The following is an 18,366-nucleotide window of genomic DNA, read 5'->3' as shown; positions in this document are numbered from 1 at the left end:
TTCTTTAGCAGTGTTGTTGCTTGTAAAATGACTGGAAAGCCACTAACATAAACAGGGAGCCAAGGTGATCTGGTGGTATTTCTGGTATTATGAGATGGTGGAATAATATCTTAAGCTCCTACAGGAAGTCAAAGCCTTTGACTCCAGTTCCAGATATAAAAACAGGAATTAAGCACAGTGATAGGGGCTAAGTGTTATTTAAGTAAGTGAACTGATCATCAGAAATCTGTTGCCAGGGAAACTGAAATTAAAAAAAATAAGCTTACACTGGAGTCAATGAGACATTATTAAGCAATTCCTTGTTTGACTCCCTGCTATCTATCATGTTATCCCTCTTATGAAATCAATTATTTAGCTACAGAGTTGCTTTAGAGCAGAGTATTCACTCCAAAATACAGCCTATTAGATAAGCATTTCATACTTTTTTTTGGTAGAATGTTTCACTCCATGTCATCACATTACTTTATATTTCATCACTCACTGAGAAGTGTTTTACTGAAACTGATTCCCACTTTGAGTAGTTGTAGTCATTTTTTAAGATCCTGAATACACATCAGACAACATATAGTGACACTATGATGACATCATACTTGGTAATTAAAGGTATGGGATGATTTGGTAGAAAGCTATGGTCTATATTAATGATATACACCTACATATTATTAGCTACTTTTATGTTTCAGGATTAATGAGATAGTAGAAATGGTATACTGTGCATCAAGTCAACCTTCATATGAATATTTTATCACTCACTTTATGAAATTATTTGTTTGAAGGGGAGAATTGGCATGATACATAAGTCAGGTGGATGTATAACGAGTGAAAAATAGTTATGAATATATAATCCTTTAGGTTTTGCTTTGAATTTCTGTAAGTTAACCTAGAACTGTCAGACACCATTATTTCCACTTATATTAGTAAGCTTCAGGGCTAAATAGCTGAAGGTTCACTATCTCTGTTTTATTGTTACATTTTTCTACCATTCAGCAAAACTTTATCTGGATTACGTTAGAATTTTTAATATACTGTTTCTGTATGGGTTTTGTACAACGTCATGATTTGGTTTAAAACAATCTACATAAGGATGCATAAGAAGGTGTTCAATGGTACTCTTACAGCTGCAAAGCTAATGCAGCCAGCTGCTTCTGACACTTTGTCCGTACTTAAAATTCCTGGAGACTAGTCCAGTTAATGAAAAGTTTCAAATAAACTACTGTGTCATAAATTAATTCAAAATTACGAACCTATTGTTAAAATAATTTAACCATATTCTATTATTAATAATACCTGATAAGTTTTATGGTACATGCTTATTTTTTATTGTATTTTTAATTCTATGTATTTTGTCTACATATGGTTGCTTTTGAGGAGAGTGTCCCACAAGATTTAGGTCTGTGGTTGGTCAAATTGTCATTACAGTGTCCTTGGACTTTTTGCAGGTGACAGCCTTGTCTGAGAATGTGGCCATTTTGGAGGCTCAAATAAAGAAAACTACGAGTGAAAAGAACTCTCTAGTTAACCAGTTAGAACAATCACAGGATCAGCTTGCATCTCATGAAATGGAGATGAATAAGGTAAGCACATTTATAAATGAGTATTGAGCTTGGTTTTCCTTATCATTGTGACCTAAAAGATGAGAATTTTTTCTTTCTCCATTTTTCTGTTTTGATAAAGAACATGTGATAAATGTAGACTTCTTCTGACTATCCCAGAGGCACAGCTGTAGGAGTAAAAAGATAACTTTTTCAGCCTACCTAGTCACCTTATCATGCAAAAGATAACTTTTCTACTTTGCAATCTATGCAGGTCACTATTTAATACTATTTAAAACTATTGAAAAATTCAGTAAAAATTGCAGTTGATCTGAATGAGACAACATAGTATTCAACAGTGTCCTTAATGGCTACCTCTGGGACATGCAGTGCTGAAATAAAGGGAGCTGTATCAAATCACTGTTTGTGAAATACTTTCCTTTAGACTTTGTGTGTAGTATACTGCTTTATTCATTAACATTGATTGTATGTCCCTTACAAAGAGATTTTTCTTCCAATTAAGAATTATAGCTTAACATCTCTCTAGTGTAGGTATATCACTTTTTGGGTTCTTTATTTTGCACATTTCTCAATCTGTTAGAACCTTAATATGTGTTAACATGAGAATGAAAAAAACACTTTGTTACAGCCTCTTGAAATGTCTGTATACCTTACCAATAATCTTTAGGGCCCATCCTACCTCCCCAGCTGTTAAGTGCAAGGTTTTGGCTAACAATTAATTCTTTAGGCCTCTAGAGATTTCTGGAGAGGTTTTCAACAGTTTCTGTCTTCCCCTGCTTCCCCAGCTGGTAGTAATAGGTGAAAGTATTGCAGAAAATTCACAGCAAAAACTCATTGCAACTTACTAGAAATTTTAATTCCATTTCAGATGAAAGACGAATGAGTATTTTAAGAATGTCAGAATGGTTTGATTTACCATTTCTGAAACACTCTTTTGGTCTTTCAGGCTGTGTTTACAGATGACTAGCACCACTTACAGGGGCGAAGACCAGGTAGTAGTTATAAATATTCCTTGGTCTGAAAAGGACAATTTTATAGCCTGCTGATTTGAAGCTGTCTCTCAGGAGAGTGATGCTGCGGTTCGTCCCTGCTTCAGTTAAGGTTAATCAGTACGAAGTTGAATAGGTGGTCACCTTGCAATAGCCTATACTCTTTTAATTGCACTATCCTGAGAGATTGGAAGGCTTCATTTGTGTCACTGTACTAAACTGAGAAGTCTCAAAAATCCTGAAGGAACCCTCTGACCACTGAACTGGCAGGACTATGTGGATCACCCTGACATTTTCCATTGGCCATGTAAGCGACATCTTTGTTATGAATCTGACTCCTTGTTTCCAAACTGAGTTTGCCATTATTAAAAACAGCAAATAGCAACACTTTTGAGTTTTAGCTGAAATATCTTTTTCCTCATGTACCAGAAGTCAGAGGGAGAAAAATTTCCTTCATTCCTGAGGAGACAGAAAAATCTGTTATTAGGACAGCACCATCTGCTGATTCTTCTGTGTTATTCACTTTGTACACTCAATGGAGGAGCTGAAGGCGAGGATTGCTGTATTTCTTTAATTTTACTTGGAGGAAGTGACATACTGCATTTTGTTACATTCTTCATGTAGAAGAAGGAGGAGGTAGAAAGAGACAGGGTTTGCAAGCTATGCAGTTGCATATTATGATTTTTTTAGTTGCATATGATATTTTAGTGTTTAAAAAAATGCTTTAGAAATTTGCCATTCTTTAGAGTGTTTGCTGCTTTGCATTGTTTGCAGTGGCTAAATTCACAAGCTGTCCTTTGCATTTATAAGTCATGCTACTTCTTAAAAGTTACGACAGTTGGCTTAGTTTTTTCCTAGAGGGATTTCATTATAGTATGCATGTTTACTTTTTCCGTACCTTTTTTTTTTTTTAAGAAGAAGGAGAAAAAAATAGTGAAAATGAGAAGAGGTATAAGACTGAAAACAGAAATTGGTTTGGGTTGCAGAACATGTGAGAGCGTTTTTGAGAAGCACAGAGGATTGTAGCAGCAAATTAAAGGGTGCACACTTAGGAAGCAAGTCTGCTGAAAGAATATGAGCAAGGCAGGAAAACAGAGTGAGTTGGAAAGAAAGTTGTCTATGAGGAGCTGTGAATAAAGACATTTGCATTCTCATTAGGGAATGTGCATGTGTTTGTTTGGTTAATTAAGGTGACATGAACAGGCACAAACTGGAGGTGATGGCACAAAAAGGATTGAGAAATTGAAGAAATCCCTGCATAGCAGTAAAGAAAGTTATGTGGGAGGAGTTTTTTTATTTTTTTTTTGTTTCTTTTTCACTTTCTCCTAACCCCTTCCCAGACCCTCTGAAGATGACCAACCTTCAGGTGGAAAGGATTGAGGAGGCAATATGACAAACACTCCAACAGCAGAGAATAGTTGTCCTGTGGAGAAGTGATTTCTTTAAATGTTACTTTGATCCATTTCTTCTGGACTATGGCTATATTTAAATTAGGCATTGTTTTTTAAAGAATTTATGTTCAGTTTGCCATAAATCTGTAAAGCTCTGATCAAACTTTGAAAATGATTGTAGTAACATCTAAATTTCTTTCTTAACAGTGAAAAATTGGCAAGTTAAGAAAATACACCCTTAAAAAGGAGTGTGATCCATCCTTTGCTTCTAGGTTTTCAAGTGTTGACATAGACTTTCTTCTTCTGTTCTCTGTAAAATCCCAAGAATATAAAACCAGCAACTGTATTTTAACTGTATTTAGTGGCATATATTTACAACATAAATATTTATACTTAGCAAAATATTGACTCAAATATATTTGAATCTAAAAGGCACTGCATAATTCGAAGTTAATGACTATATAGAGAATTCATGTAGCGGTTCATATTCAGATCCACCTTTTTATATAAAAACATTTACCATAGTAGCCTTAAAATATCTGTAAATTTAAAATATGTTGCATTTCAATGACCTGTAGAGGGCACCAAAAGATCTAATTGCAAACCCTGGTCTACCCTTCAAGCTACAGATCATGTTGTCTGTGTAATCTAACAGGTGTGTGGAGAAATGCGCTATCAGTTGAATCAAACCAAAATGAAGAAGGATGAGGCAGAAAAGGAGCTCAGAGAGTACAGAACAAAAACTATAAGGGAGCTTGAAATTAAGGACCAGGTAAGAGATAATACTGCTATAACTTTGCAGTTACTAGTAGCCTAAGTAGGGTTATTTCAGAAGCTGAAATGATTCATTTTTCTAATAGTGGTCATTTATTAGTGTTAAATGGTTTCTAAATTAATGGCAAAAAGCCAGCTATTACTGCTAAATAAATACCTCTTGGTTGTCTTATTCTTGTTTTCAGCCCTAGTATGTTCAGTTTTGCGTATTACTCATCCCATGCTTTCATATAGAATTACTCTATCATATGTATTCATACGAAGTACTTAAATTGTATGTACTGTATACATATGTTTATACACTTTTTCTCACAAATAAATCCACACATAATTACCTACATATGCAGCCTTGACAGAACATTAAAGACTCTAAGCATAACATAATGATATCAAAAATGAAAATAATTTATCTTCCAATTTCTTTAAAGATTCAAGGTTAATGAATGCTGGGATTCATAGAAGTTTAAAAAAAAACAAAACCAAAACAAAAGTAACCTTCTAGAAAAAAGGAACTGTAGAAAAATTCCACTTGGCATTAACTATTGCTTATCTAAAACTGGGTTTTATAATAATACAAAACCCAATGTATGCCTTACAGGTAGTCTCTGAGAAAACATCCCATGCAGTAAGAAGGATTATTAGAGCAACCTGCAACATACTTGGCAAACAGCTTGAACAGGTGTAATCTGCATCTTTTGAAGTGCCCTTTTTGTTGAAGTTCTATCCATTTTTTCTCTAGGACTTCAAACTTTCAGTTATTCCTTCATAGTTGTGATTTGCACATGAATGGATATCTTCTGAATACACAGATGTATAAGATGCACATGAGGATAATTTTTTTTAATATGCATTTTGTTATTAGGGCAGCCTATCCAACAGGTTTTGAATCATTCTTTTTCTTGTAAATAACTGAACACATCGTTCCCTGTGTATAAATATATGTAGAGAAAAAATGCAGTATTTCTAAATTTATATTTTTATTTATCAGTTCCCCCAAAGTTTTGGATAGGACAGTAAGTTTACTTAATAAAGTGCAAGCTTAGTCTGGAAGCAATTATTAATTCAAATTAGAATGAAAGGATAGTGAAGTCCAAAGGAGGAGCTTATTAGATAAAATAATCCTTCAACATGTATAGAAATTCCTACAGCGCAGAAAAATAGAGGTCTTAAAGCATTTTCTTTTCATGTTGTTATTTTTTTATTTGTGGTTTGATTTTTTTTTTCACTCCTGCATCCTTTAGGCCTAAGGACACTGAGAAACAAAAAACAAGCTTGTCGTCTGTGCCTTGACAGATATCACAGATAAAAAGAGTTGGCATAATCTTGGCATACAAATAAAACAGGATGTGTTTAATAAGATACTTGAAGAAGTATCTTGGATTTTATATCCTGTTCTCCAGCTTGCTTCAGGATTGCCTTTTGAACAAATTGCAAAATTTAACAAAATATTTTAACCTCATGTATTGACATACTGGTATTTTAATCAGCATGGGTATGAGTGCACCAAAATGTGGTGATTTAAAATTTGATATAAAGTGAAGTGATGTGAGAGGGAGTTCCTATCAGCAAAGATTATTAGATAATTAGATAAAGATTAGATAATTCAGTAATTATGTAATTAGATTGTTCAAATATGATTGTTGGTTCCTAAAAAAAAGGGAAAACAAACCATTTTGAAATTCTCAGACTCAGTATCTAGCAGCTGTTTTATAACGGTGGTTCTAGGAACCCAGATAGCTCTGTATAAGTCCTAGTATTATTTAACATGTTCAAAGGCAGCCCAAGAAGAGTGTTCATTCATTTTTGCCTTGTTCTGTTGTTGTTGCTGTGGTTTTTTTAAATCAAATTTTAACGAATGTTAATAAGTAACTGCAAACTATTTCATGTAAATGAAATGAAAACAGCTCAATCACATCTAGCTTTGTATTTGAAGAAAAACCTGAAATGTTTTATCTTATATGGCACTGAATAGCAAATAGTAATTGTTCTTTGGTCTCTCAGCCATGACCTGACCTTCTGGCTAAGAGACAGAGCTGATACCTTCCTTGGCCACCATCTGTTCATAATAAATGCCTTTTTTTTTTTTTTTTAAGTAGAGAGACAATAATGTATGAGTATTTTCTTGCTATTCTGTATTAAATTATGCTTTTTTCTGTTTTAAAAGCAAAGAATCATTTTTCATATTGAGAGTAAGTTTACTGTTTCTTGGGGAATAATTGTATTTTTAATTGTGGTGTGGATAAATTTTAGTTTTGAAGATATTTCTTAGTTTATATGTAGTGACTTTTAAAAAGGGATTAAAATTATTCAGGTGTGTCAGAATAGGCAGAAATCCCCACATGTACAATTTAGGATCACCAGATACATATATGTCGAATAAATGCAGGTATGTATTTATCGTATGCTAGTATTTATAAAGCTCTTGAAGAATGAACTTGCATCATTTAGGGAATTTACAGAGAGTATATATCTATCTGTCTATCTTTGGTCTTATTCTCTTTTAACTTACATCTCTTTTCCTAACTTTATTGCCCGGTTAGGACTAGTATCAAGGTGTCAATATTTCTTATGACTACCTGTTATTAACATTTTGTATGAATATTTCTTAAATTAGTTATTAAGAAGCAATGAGCAGTGTTTCCATTTAAATTGAATAACTGTTTTGTAATATCATCCATCATGATCCTGATTAACATGAGGATTTTGGAGGGAGGTGGGAGGAAAGACATGTACCATACAGTTTCTCTACACAAAACCCACATCTGTTCATCTGGCCAGTATGTTGTAAAGTAGCATCACCTACTGCCCTCTCTTTTTCTCCCTCAGCCCTCCCATTGTGGATGTAGCTGTGCTGAAATAACAGTGCGTTACTTAATACTTTACTGCTTAGGAACAAGCTTTATAGATTGTATGAATATAATGCCTTCATGGCAGTAAACTGTGTCCACACTAGGGGTTGTACTAGCACAGCTATATCAGAGAAAAGTCACACCCTAACCTAAATAGCTATTATCAGAACAAAAAATGTGTGGCATATTTGACACAGCAGGACTTCACTTTTATAATACTTTTTTTGTTATTTTATAAGCACTGCATGGCATAATTTGTGCATTTGTAACAGAAATCATACTTCTGACACGCTACGAAATTGTTCCTCAGATTAGTCTCACTTGTTCTTTTCTGCTCTGCCTTATAAAAATGAAGTTCACTGTTAATAATTTGCTTTCTGTTTGTCTGAAATAATTTATATTTGGTTTATAAAATCTGGCAAGCTTCAGCATGTAGAAGTGAAAACAGTTTTTAGTATTGGTTTATGCAGTCAAAGCCAATTTGGGCATCATCCTTATTAGATCTTAACAGTAGCATTGCTCCACTGGGAGTTGTGGCATCCTTGTAATAAAGTAATAGGACATTATAAATTCAACTTCAGAAACTAACTGCAGCTTTTAAATTTTGTTTTACCTTGTTTTGAGAAATCAGATAAATACTTTGATGTAGAAATAAATCCAAACTGGTAATCTTAACCTGTAAAAAAGTCTTTAAATTTGGGCAGGCATCGTTTGAAGTGGAGGGTTACAGAATTCTGTTGCCTATTTGCGGCAATTCCTGTGACAGAATAAAAAGCTTCAGAAATATTATACTAAAACCTACAGACTTTTAGGAGTTTTCTGCATGGCAGTTCATCAGCCCAAATACAAAAAAAGTTGGAGACTCACTGATATGCACAACCTGTACAAATAGGAAGAGCTACACATCAAAGCATTTTTGTGCAATATGACAGAACCTAAATGATGCCTCTGTACACTATAGACTGACAATTTTGCAGACAAATAAAAATCTGGCAAAATGGCAGTCCAAAAGCATTTTGCCAAAGGGTATTTTGGGAATGTTTATCTCATTTGTCATAAATCCATGATTTATAGTAACCTAATGTAGACATTATAAGAGGAGAGATTACTGACTCTGTCTTCATCAAAAATAATTCAGGCCAAGAATTTGGGTATATATCCTGGAAATGCTGCAGTGTCCAATGCAAGATCAGTAACACCTTCTGAAGACCCTGATTCACTGAAAATGTCTTTTTATTAATAGATATCAGGCTTTCATAAGTCAGCCTTTTAAATACTGGAGTTTTCACAAGCTATGACATTCAGAATATCACCAGATGTTTTGAAACTTCCAGGTTTTAATAGCAGTGGTGAAGATGGGTTAGGATGATGTGTTATGTGTATTCTTGTGACAGTCCTATATCTGACATTTTCTTACCTCATTAGTTCTAAAGATGCTCTGCAAGTCCTGTTTTGAAAAGAAATTCTGTTAAATCAGTGAACATATACTTGAGTAATATTTGGCAAGAAAACATTAAGAAAATGTGATAACCTTTACTGTAACTGAACTCTTTCCAAGGAATCATTTTGTGTTTTGGGCATTCAGTGCATTAATTTGAAGATGAGTAAATAAGGATAAAATGGCAGTACTTTATGCCTTGCTTTGATATGAATTTTCTGACCTGCTCAGGAGGAGCATCACTCTTTTTTATAGCTGAACTTACTAGCTCATCTCAAGATTTTTGAGGAAGACTTTGACCTACAACCCTGCAATATGTAACAAAAATGTTTAATTATAATTATAATATGTCTCCTGCTGCTCTGCAATGGCATTGTTTTCCTCTGCCAGCCATCCATTCCTTAAGGATCAGTGGTATGAGCAGCCTGCATTAAATTCTTTGTCATCTTTCCATAAGAAAAATCCTAGGGACCATGATTCCTTGTCGTAGAATTTTCTGTAATGACTGGTCTGCATTTTCTATATGAGTCTGCTTCCCCGAAGCAGCTGGCCTCCTAAGAGGAAGAACACAGCTGATAAATCAAGATTTTATTGTTCATAGGTGTGGTTGGCCCATGTAATCTGGATCTGTGTTCTGTCATCCAGGGTGATGTCACTCCATAGTATATGGAAAGAGAAAAAATGTATGTGCATTAAGCATTATTCAAAGTAGGAAAAGAATTGCACATCTCTTGGTAAATTGGGTATATATACTTAAATAAATAGTTGTTTTCTTTTGTTTTTTTTTCTTCTTCTCTGACTAGAAAAAATGGTTGTTTTATCAATAGTCGTTGTGTCAACAGTCAGAAGAAAAAGACTGTAAAAGTCTATCACTTGTCAGTTGTTACTGCATAGGTTTTCTTTCCAGTTATTCCTTAATGCTGTCCAGGAGGAAAGAACCTATCTCACATCAGTAGTCTCAAATAGTGTTTCAAAGAATAAAAGGAGCAGGGTTTTTTCTCTCCTGTTTTTCGATAATGAAGTAGGAGTAATATTCCTCTTCTTTCTTTCTACATGCATCTCTCCTTTTCTGAGATTCTATTATCAGCAAGAAAACTCACCACCTCATTCTCCCCTGTCCCCCTCAGTGCAATCCATTTATTAAAAAAAACCCAAATATCGTGTTCTACTGTGAACAAAATCACTTTCTTATCTCTGCTGGTGGCTACTGAGCTAATCTGTAGTACAGCAATGTTCCCTGTTAAAATGTGACTGTAATAATCTCTATGGGATTGGAAGTTTTGTTCCTGAAATAATATTGCAGTTCAGATATTTTGGCAAATTAAAAGCAAATATTTTCATGGAAATAATGAGGTAAAATCCTTGTATAATATGTTTCAGCCATTCACTCCTGTCTGTTTCCCAGGGTATTTATCCACAGGGACCATATTGCTCTTTCAGAGTTTGCACAAGGACAGGCCTTTAAGGTTATTTCTTAATTAAAAAAATTGCATGTGTGTACTCATAAATATATACTTTGCAACATAAATTTTTTCTTGCCCCAGATAACAATTGCAGGTATAAAGTTTACTTCGATGAGATTTAGAATGTGTGATTTTAAGAGTATCCACCCTCCATGCTATTCCCCTGCTCTTTCTAGCAAAGTGCAGGGTCCTGTCTCTCTTAATTCTCAGTCAGTTTGGAAGCAGAGGGTTTGTGGCTGATGGCCTTTGCTTAGGTAATGGCTCTCCTCTTGAGGCTCTGCCTTTTAGTGGAGCACACAAGGTAGTGCTAGGCGCTGTTACAACTGATAAAGTGGTCACAAAACTACCTGGTTTTGAGGAATTCAAAAGTTCCATCAGATGAGGTTAGAATAGTAGCCATCCAACTAATTGCAGCCTGCATTATTTATCTAGGCTGTCTTTGCTTGTTCCTCTGGTCTTTATAGAGATCAACTGATTTGTGAGCCAGCCATACAGAAAAAAACTTTTCGAAAGAACCACGTTTGTTTATTGGGGTTACTTGTTGTGTTTCTGCTCACATTACTTGCCTTTCATGTCAGGAAGGGTTTTCAGATTCCTATTTTGGACTAGATGTTTTATAGAATTTGCAGTAGTCTTGTGGTTTTTGTGAATTAACCTCTTTGAAAAAGGTGGTCTTTGTGAATTCTTCTAAGCCTTGTGTACATGGGATTTGTATATTCTCACAGCTTTATAATAAATCTGCTTCCAGAAAGGAGGTTTCCCCTATGAACCCAAATTTAGTTTTCATAACTGCTTTGTATCCTCATTCAGATTTGAATGGAAACCAGCAGTAGGTCATACAGAGTGTAAAAGGAAGAAAGACTTTGTTTGAATGTGGCAGGAGTTAACCTTGTGATGGCCCTAACTCTCTTTACAAAGTTGGATAGTTCTTCAGGTGCAATATGCTATGTCAGATGGCCATGCCTGGGAGGTCTGAGGCTTAGAGACCACTCCAAACCTAGAGTTGCTTGATTGATATCAGGATTAGGATAGAAATGAATGCAAGTGACCCCTGCTGCATATGGACTGATAGTATCTTTTCTCTAAGTAAAATTCTCAAAATCTTCCTACAAAACCAGTCTTGTTTTGTTGTTTCTTTTTAAATTTAAAAATAAATAAATAAAATAAACCCCAATTAGTTCTGTCCCTGATTAATTAATACATTAATAAGGATAGAAAGCAACATGGCTTGAGATCATTAAGTAGTGCAAAAACTTCCTGTCACTGGTACATATAATATTTAAATGCATGTGAATGGCCATACTGGGGTCACCTCTTTCAAAGACCATGATTATAGCCTTGGTCCTGTGCACTATCACTGGTCTCATTGCTTTGAAGGGCTGCTTTAGTAAATGAAACTAAGCTTGTGAGCATCAGGGCCTGTAGAAGTGTATGTGTTTTTATAGGTGTTGATCGCCTCTGGGGGACGTACCTGCAAATACCAATTACCATAGTATTTATATTTCACTTTTTATTACTTTACATTTGTTCTTTTATTTTTGCCTCTGCATTATGCCCCTTTAATCTTCAATAATAACAATAATAACAATAACAGAAGTTAATAAAAATAAATTAATAAATTAAAATTAATACTAATGGTGGAGAATGAAGTATGAAACAAAAAGAATGTGCTGTAAATTCACATAAATATTTTCCTCTCCAGAATTATTTTACTGCAGAATTTGTGCAATGATATAGTCAGTGCAAAATTTTTTTACGTTATACTGTGTATTTTCTTACCTGATGTGTGAGCATACTGGTGCAATAGTAAATGTAATAAATCACTTATGAATTAATTTGATTTTAGTTTATTTTTTATGTTTTAGAACTCTTCTAAAGTTTTTACATTTACTTCAGAATACGAGTTCTTTTATCACCACTTAATCATTCTCATTTGTTTAAAAAGAAAAAGTATTTGTCTTTTCTGTCAGTTGGCTGCTATTTACAATTCTGTGAAAAACATCTGCTAGTTTGAAATTTAAAGTTGCATTTTTGCATACAATAGAATCAGCATCAGTATGAAAAGAATTAAACAATTATTTTAATCTTTAATTTGATTTGTTTTGAATGAAACTTATTTTCTTTAATCAGATTTTGTAGAGATAAAGAGATGTCTAGTTAATTAAAAAGTACATTTTTACGATAGACATAAGTATTGTTAGATGCAGATAATTTCAGATACGTTATGAAGAGGATATTTGAGGACCGATTCAGTGTTTGAGAAATCATCTTTTATGTTTTCCAGTAAGTTGAATTTATGTCACTGAATAAGCATCTTCAGTGTGTTCCCCTAAAAATGAGTTGTGAAAGTCTGAAGATAATTTGTAAATACATCATAAACTAAGGAATGAGAAGTGAAACACTTAAGTGCTTCAAGAAAAGATATAGGAGGGTCCTATATACTTTTAAGTGGAAAATTTAAAATACAAAAGGTGGTTGGTGGTAATACTGAAAAAAGAATAATTGATATAGAATTAAATTTTACTACTGTGATATTTCACCAGTGTTTTAATTTTTGTTTAATTAAGACTTCTTTCGTGTAACTGAATATGTGTGTGAAATGGTGTTAATGTGTTTCAGCTTACTAATAATGGTGCTTCCCTTACTGAGGTTTAGCCTGCCATCTTTCAATGGCAAAGTGCCTGTTGATATTCCTGGAAGTTTGGGCAACTGCAGAGCAAGACAGATTAAACAGTACTTTTGAAATTATGTGCAGAAGTAATAAGAACATTAAAGTTGCGGAGTTAAGCACCAGAAGTTGCCTGTTCTAACCTTAATGTAGTCTTGTTGTACATATACATTATGATAATTCTGTTCCTTGTTATACTGAAAATCTGTTTCAGATTTTCTTAAATGCAAGATTGTCATCTGTCTTTTTGCAGTTCTGTGCTCCATCTCTTGTCTCTCATATACATTGAAAAGTTAAGTACCTTGAAGAAATAACTTTCTGATCATGTTGTAAAAAGCTGTATCACAGGTGATAGGCACTGAGGGATCAAATTAACACTGCATAAGAAACAGAGCTGTCAGCAAAATGCTTTAGTTGGTGGTTTGTTTCTGTTTCTGTCCCTACAATTACACTTGGACCTGGATAGCAGATACAGAACTGCTTGCAGCTTCCCAGTAGAAATGGTAACTAAAGTAGTGTAAAAATTAGTGTGGGTCCAAATAGTTTTGGAAAAATGCTCCTGATAAGGTTCCCTGCAGGAGCAGTGAAAAAGATTCATCGATTCTTTAATTTCCCTGTAGATTAAATCCTGATTATATTGTGATGACCTAATGGTGGACTAGACTTGACATATTTCAATATAGAGGGTGTTTGTGAGACTGTTATTGTTTGCAGGAGAGAGAAGAGGGTGTATTTTTATTGTATGGGCATGTCTCAAGTTTTGAGGTTTTATGTTTCGAACTCTTATCTGAGTTTTTGAACCAAAGTAACATGTAGCATTTAGAGTGTGGTCTGTTTTCAGCATGATGATGCATGGCTCCTACCAAATTATTTTCAACTAGCATTTTCTGGTGTTTCAAAAGAATAATTTAGTTGATAACCCTAAATATAACTGGATTAGATATTTCTGATTTCTGAGTTGCTGCTAACGTGTTTTCTCGGGTAGCATTTTTCTGTCATCCCTTTCTCATGAGGTTGTCTGCCTTTTCTGCCATGGTCATTACAAGAATTCTTGTGTAGAATTCCTACTCTTCATATAGGTCCATGCTGCAAGTACCTCCAAGTATTGGTAATTTAAGATGGTTATATATATATAAATATCTTTTTATACCTACACACATGAACAAACACGTGTACACGTGTGTATGAGTGTAAAAGGAGCTGATACCAAATTTTTGAATTACTGATGAAAGTAGCACAAGTAAAATTGTTCTTCAAAGCTCATGTTTGCTTTCTTGATATTTTTAATAGAAATTATAATACACCTGTGAATCTTTAAAGATTCTGTCATGAAGTGACACTTCTGTGTCTGATAATTTCTCTCTACACTTGCATGACAACTGAAATCTATGGCTGTGTTCTTGGGTTCAGCCCTGAAGGTTCAACATCTGGCCAGTGGAAACGAAACATTTTCACCAGAGGTTCTTGCACTTGGAATTTGTTTCCTTCTGTAGGTCTGTGTCAAAACCTGACTGAGCCTGTTTAACTTGAGGCAATGGTGTAAAGCCCATCTGTTCCTTGAAACTTTTCCCTGAAGGAGTCATCTACAGTGTATTTATATTCTCAGCTGTGGTTGTGCTTTTTCAAATACTTAGTTGATGTTTTTTGACTAATTTGTGGTTTGAGTTGGTTTAAAGGTATGCTGAATGGATGTATTTTTGAAGCAAATTTTAAGAATGTTGGAGAACTTCCCTGTCTTTAACAGTGAAGAGCTCGTGTCTCTGCTTACTGTGGATGGAGAAATAACATTTATGAACTGCTACTGTTAAGAGTAGAGAACCCACTGAGACTTCTGTTCTATTTAACATATGCAGAAGTCCATGAAAATAAGTACAAATACAAAGCATATGTAACCTAATATCTCTGAACACCTGATTTTAAAGTATATTGACAATGCAATAGGTTGTTACATTCTTTAGAAGGAAAGAGTACTAACGATTTTGTATATAGTTTTACTGTCTTCACATTTGAACTTGGAATTCTTGATTTGATAGGAAGTCCATGTGATAAAGCAAGGTTTTAATCAAAATTTCCTTCATGAGCCTTTGTTGAGTGCTCTTGGAGGGGAAAGTGTACAGTTAAGTAATTAGCAAAATTAAAAATTTATAAAAAAAGAACATTATGAAATGTTTTTCTGGATGAAGAGGTTGTATTTGTCTGACATCGTGATTTAATGTAAGTAGTTTAGGTTAACATTTTTGTGAGAGGAAAAGAGACAATATTGTTACGAAGGTGCTTCAAATGTAAATACTGGGACAGAGTTACAATAATTTGTTCTTGTAGGGTATTTGAATGAATAATTTCATTAATTAGAGAAGATAGAGTCTTTTCTACATGAGGAAATTATCACAAATAAGCTATGGTATGAATTTAAGGTATAATAGCTATTCAGCACTAACTTCCTATATGAACAATTTTATTCTGTACTACAAATGACCTTTCACAGTTTAGTTGACTGAAAAACATGTAAGTTCCCTCCAGCCCCAATGACAAATAAATATTTATGTCAGGAGTTAGTGCAGAACAGTTACTACATGATAAAATTATGTTGTCAGCTTATTCTGTATTCTACTGGCCTTCTTAAAAGCATTCTTAGGACAAAGTATAATACTGCGTTACAGATGTATTCCTATGGGTACTTGTATATTATATATGGACTTACAGCAAAATATATTATTTCTAAGAATATCTATATTCATCTATATATTCTGAGATATCAGAAGTCTATCATGCTTTGCTGGAATCAAAGATGATGGTCATGCAAACTAGACTATTGTAAAATAAATTATAAATTCATCAACTTTAGTTACTATGTTGACATATAAGGACTAATGATGTTACTAAAACAATGGGATTAACAGCAGCTGGTGTGATTAGGGTTCAGATATAAGTCATAAATTACTTCTTTTCAATAATGGTGAAATCACAAAATTACCTTTATTATCATGTGTAATACTAGATGACAAAGCTATATGCCTACTTGTCGTTGTTTATGTGATAGGCATTAAAAAAAGTAAATGACCACAAGAGTTATCCTATGTCAGTTAGCTTCTGTAGATGGTCACTATTCCACTACCTTTCTGGCTTTCTAATGCAGTGAATTCAAGACACAAATATGGAAGCCTTCATATGTGAAAATCAGGAAATGTTTCAATTCCTGTAACTCTTAAACCATATGAAGACAATAACATCACTTGCGTATTAGTGTATTTAAACATGATATGCATTTTGGCTTTTAATAAGAATGTAATTTCAAATACTTTAATTTGCTTATTTTGCAGTTTTTATCAACTAACTCCTTTTGTTCTACAACAGAAGTTTGCATTGTTTTTCAGGTTCTTTGATTACCATTTTTTTGTCTTCAAATGTATCTCTATGCATTTCTTAAATATATTTTCTTTGGTTCTATAATTTTCTAAGAAAATAGAAAAACTGGGATTAGAGCTGAATGGAAGCAAACAGCGTTTGGAACAAGCCCAGCAGGATGTGACAGGAGCCAGAGAGGAGTGCCTAAAACTGGCAGAACTGCTGAGTAAATCTGAACACCAACTGCACCTCACCAGGTACCCCTTATCCTATTACATGCTGTAGTACCAATTTCATTCTGCTAATTTTTTGCCACAGGCTTCCCCACAGTTGTTGTAGATCCTTGCAGTCATTGACTGCATGGGCAGCCCTCAGTCAAGTTAGAAGCGGAGATTGGAATAAGTGAGTTATGAACTACAAAGTGAGTTATGAACCATGTAGAAGTGAATTACTAGTGTAGTAGAAAAGGCAGTGTTCAGCCCTGGTGATGAAGTGGCATGATTCTAGGCAGGAAGAAGAGTAGGGGAGACTGCAGAAGCATTCTTCTTCTTGTTGCTGTGTTTGGTAGGACAAAGATATTTGAAATGTTTAAGACTAGTGTACAGCAGCACCTTTAAGCATAGGAGTTCTCAGATTAATAACCTGAGATTTCTGCAGCAGAATGACCGGGAACATATAAATGAACATAATTGTGTCTATAGGAGGTAAACTCAAGTAAGTGAGGAGGGCGTTTAAGTCAGTGAAGATACAGTACAACGCAATGTGTGATGAGCTCCCTGAGTTTATTCCATCCTTGGGTATAGTTCCCAATGTCATTTAATGTACTACTCATTACACATTTCTGGAAAACTCCAGAAGGTTGACATGCCAACTATTCATTGCAGCTTGAGTTTTGGTAACTGCAGGATTGTCTCCTTTTGCCTCAGAAAATGCTATTGTCTGACTGTTTGCAGACTTTTGGTTGTGTGTATGGTTATTGTATTGTTCTGCCACCCTGCTCTCCCCAAGAGTGAACATCGAGAAACAAATCTGGCAGCTTTTTTTGCTCAGTCCTAAAGAAAAAAGTTAAGTTAATTTAAATTTTTCATGGGGGGAAAAAAAAGCCCAAATTTTTATCACTTAACAGAAGTCTGTGTGTTTATCCAGCTCTTGTACATTTTGGGCTTTGTGAGAATTTTGCCATTGAGTAAATGGAAATAAAATAGAGCCTTGTCTAAACTATTGAATTCAATGAATCATTTTTTTTTTATTCAGCTAAATTTCTGTGTAATTCAGAGCACGGTTGTTTAACAGATGGAAGAAAGTACCACTCTAACAGCCTGTATTTAGAGAAAAAAATATGCTAGAGGTTAATGAACTTGAAAAAAGTTTTGGGTGAGTTGTTAAGATATCTAAAGTTTGGATTTAGCAGAACTTTATTAATAATGATTTGTTGTGATAGTTAACCAAATGGCTTACCGTGCTCCTTTTAGCAAAAGGCTGATTATATGCAATAAAGCTCTGGATATCTTGGAGGAAATCTGAGTAGTGAATTTATAATTTTTTTTTTTTTTTGGTGAAAATACTCAAAATGTAAAAATGAGGACTGTAGCCTACTTTTACTTAGCAAGGTAATTAAAGCCGAGTACCTAGCATACAGATGATTCAGGTAGCTTTTCAACGTATGGTCTCTGACTCGGAAGGTTTCTGAGATCCAAATCACTGGATGCTGGGAATAGTATTTTGGGCAAGTAATGCTCTGTGCTGGCCCCGTTCTCATACAATTTCACAGACGCCTGCTTTTTAAGACAGATGCTGAACTGTCGCGGCTTCTTTGTCTGACCTGGTGCAGACGCTCTTCTGCAAGGGGCTGATCTCTTGGGGGTTTTCTTACTACTTTGTGTTCACGTTATAGCT

The 18,366-nt window shown here is 34.4% G+C and overlaps 1 protein-coding gene across 10 annotated transcripts in view; it reads left to right on the top strand.

Annotated features, from left to right (window-relative positions):
• The window catches only part of SDCCAG8 (SHH signaling and ciliogenesis regulator SDCCAG8), a 106,720-nt gene that overhangs the window by 22,826 nt on the left and 65,528 nt on the right, over positions 1 to 18,366 (top strand). For all 10 annotated transcript variants that reach the window (XM_032683310.1, XM_032683313.1, XM_032683312.1 and 7 more), the window contains exons 11-13: positions 1,440 to 1,574; positions 4,589 to 4,705; positions 16,585 to 16,727. In XM_032683310.1, coding sequence (XP_032539201.1) covers positions 1,440 to 1,574; positions 4,589 to 4,705; positions 16,585 to 16,727 — 395 coding nt within the window. The remainder of the gene's footprint in view (positions 1 to 1,439; positions 1,575 to 4,588; positions 4,706 to 16,584; positions 16,728 to 18,366) is intronic.

Source organism: Chiroxiphia lanceolata, chromosome 3 (assembly GCF_009829145.1).
Source record: "Chiroxiphia lanceolata isolate bChiLan1 chromosome 3, bChiLan1.pri, whole genome shotgun sequence".
Classification (NCBI taxonomy): domain Eukaryota; kingdom Metazoa; phylum Chordata; class Aves; order Passeriformes; family Pipridae; genus Chiroxiphia; species Chiroxiphia lanceolata.
The sequence above is the reverse complement of the archived record's forward strand: the minus strand, read 5'-3'. Positions and strand labels throughout refer to the sequence as shown.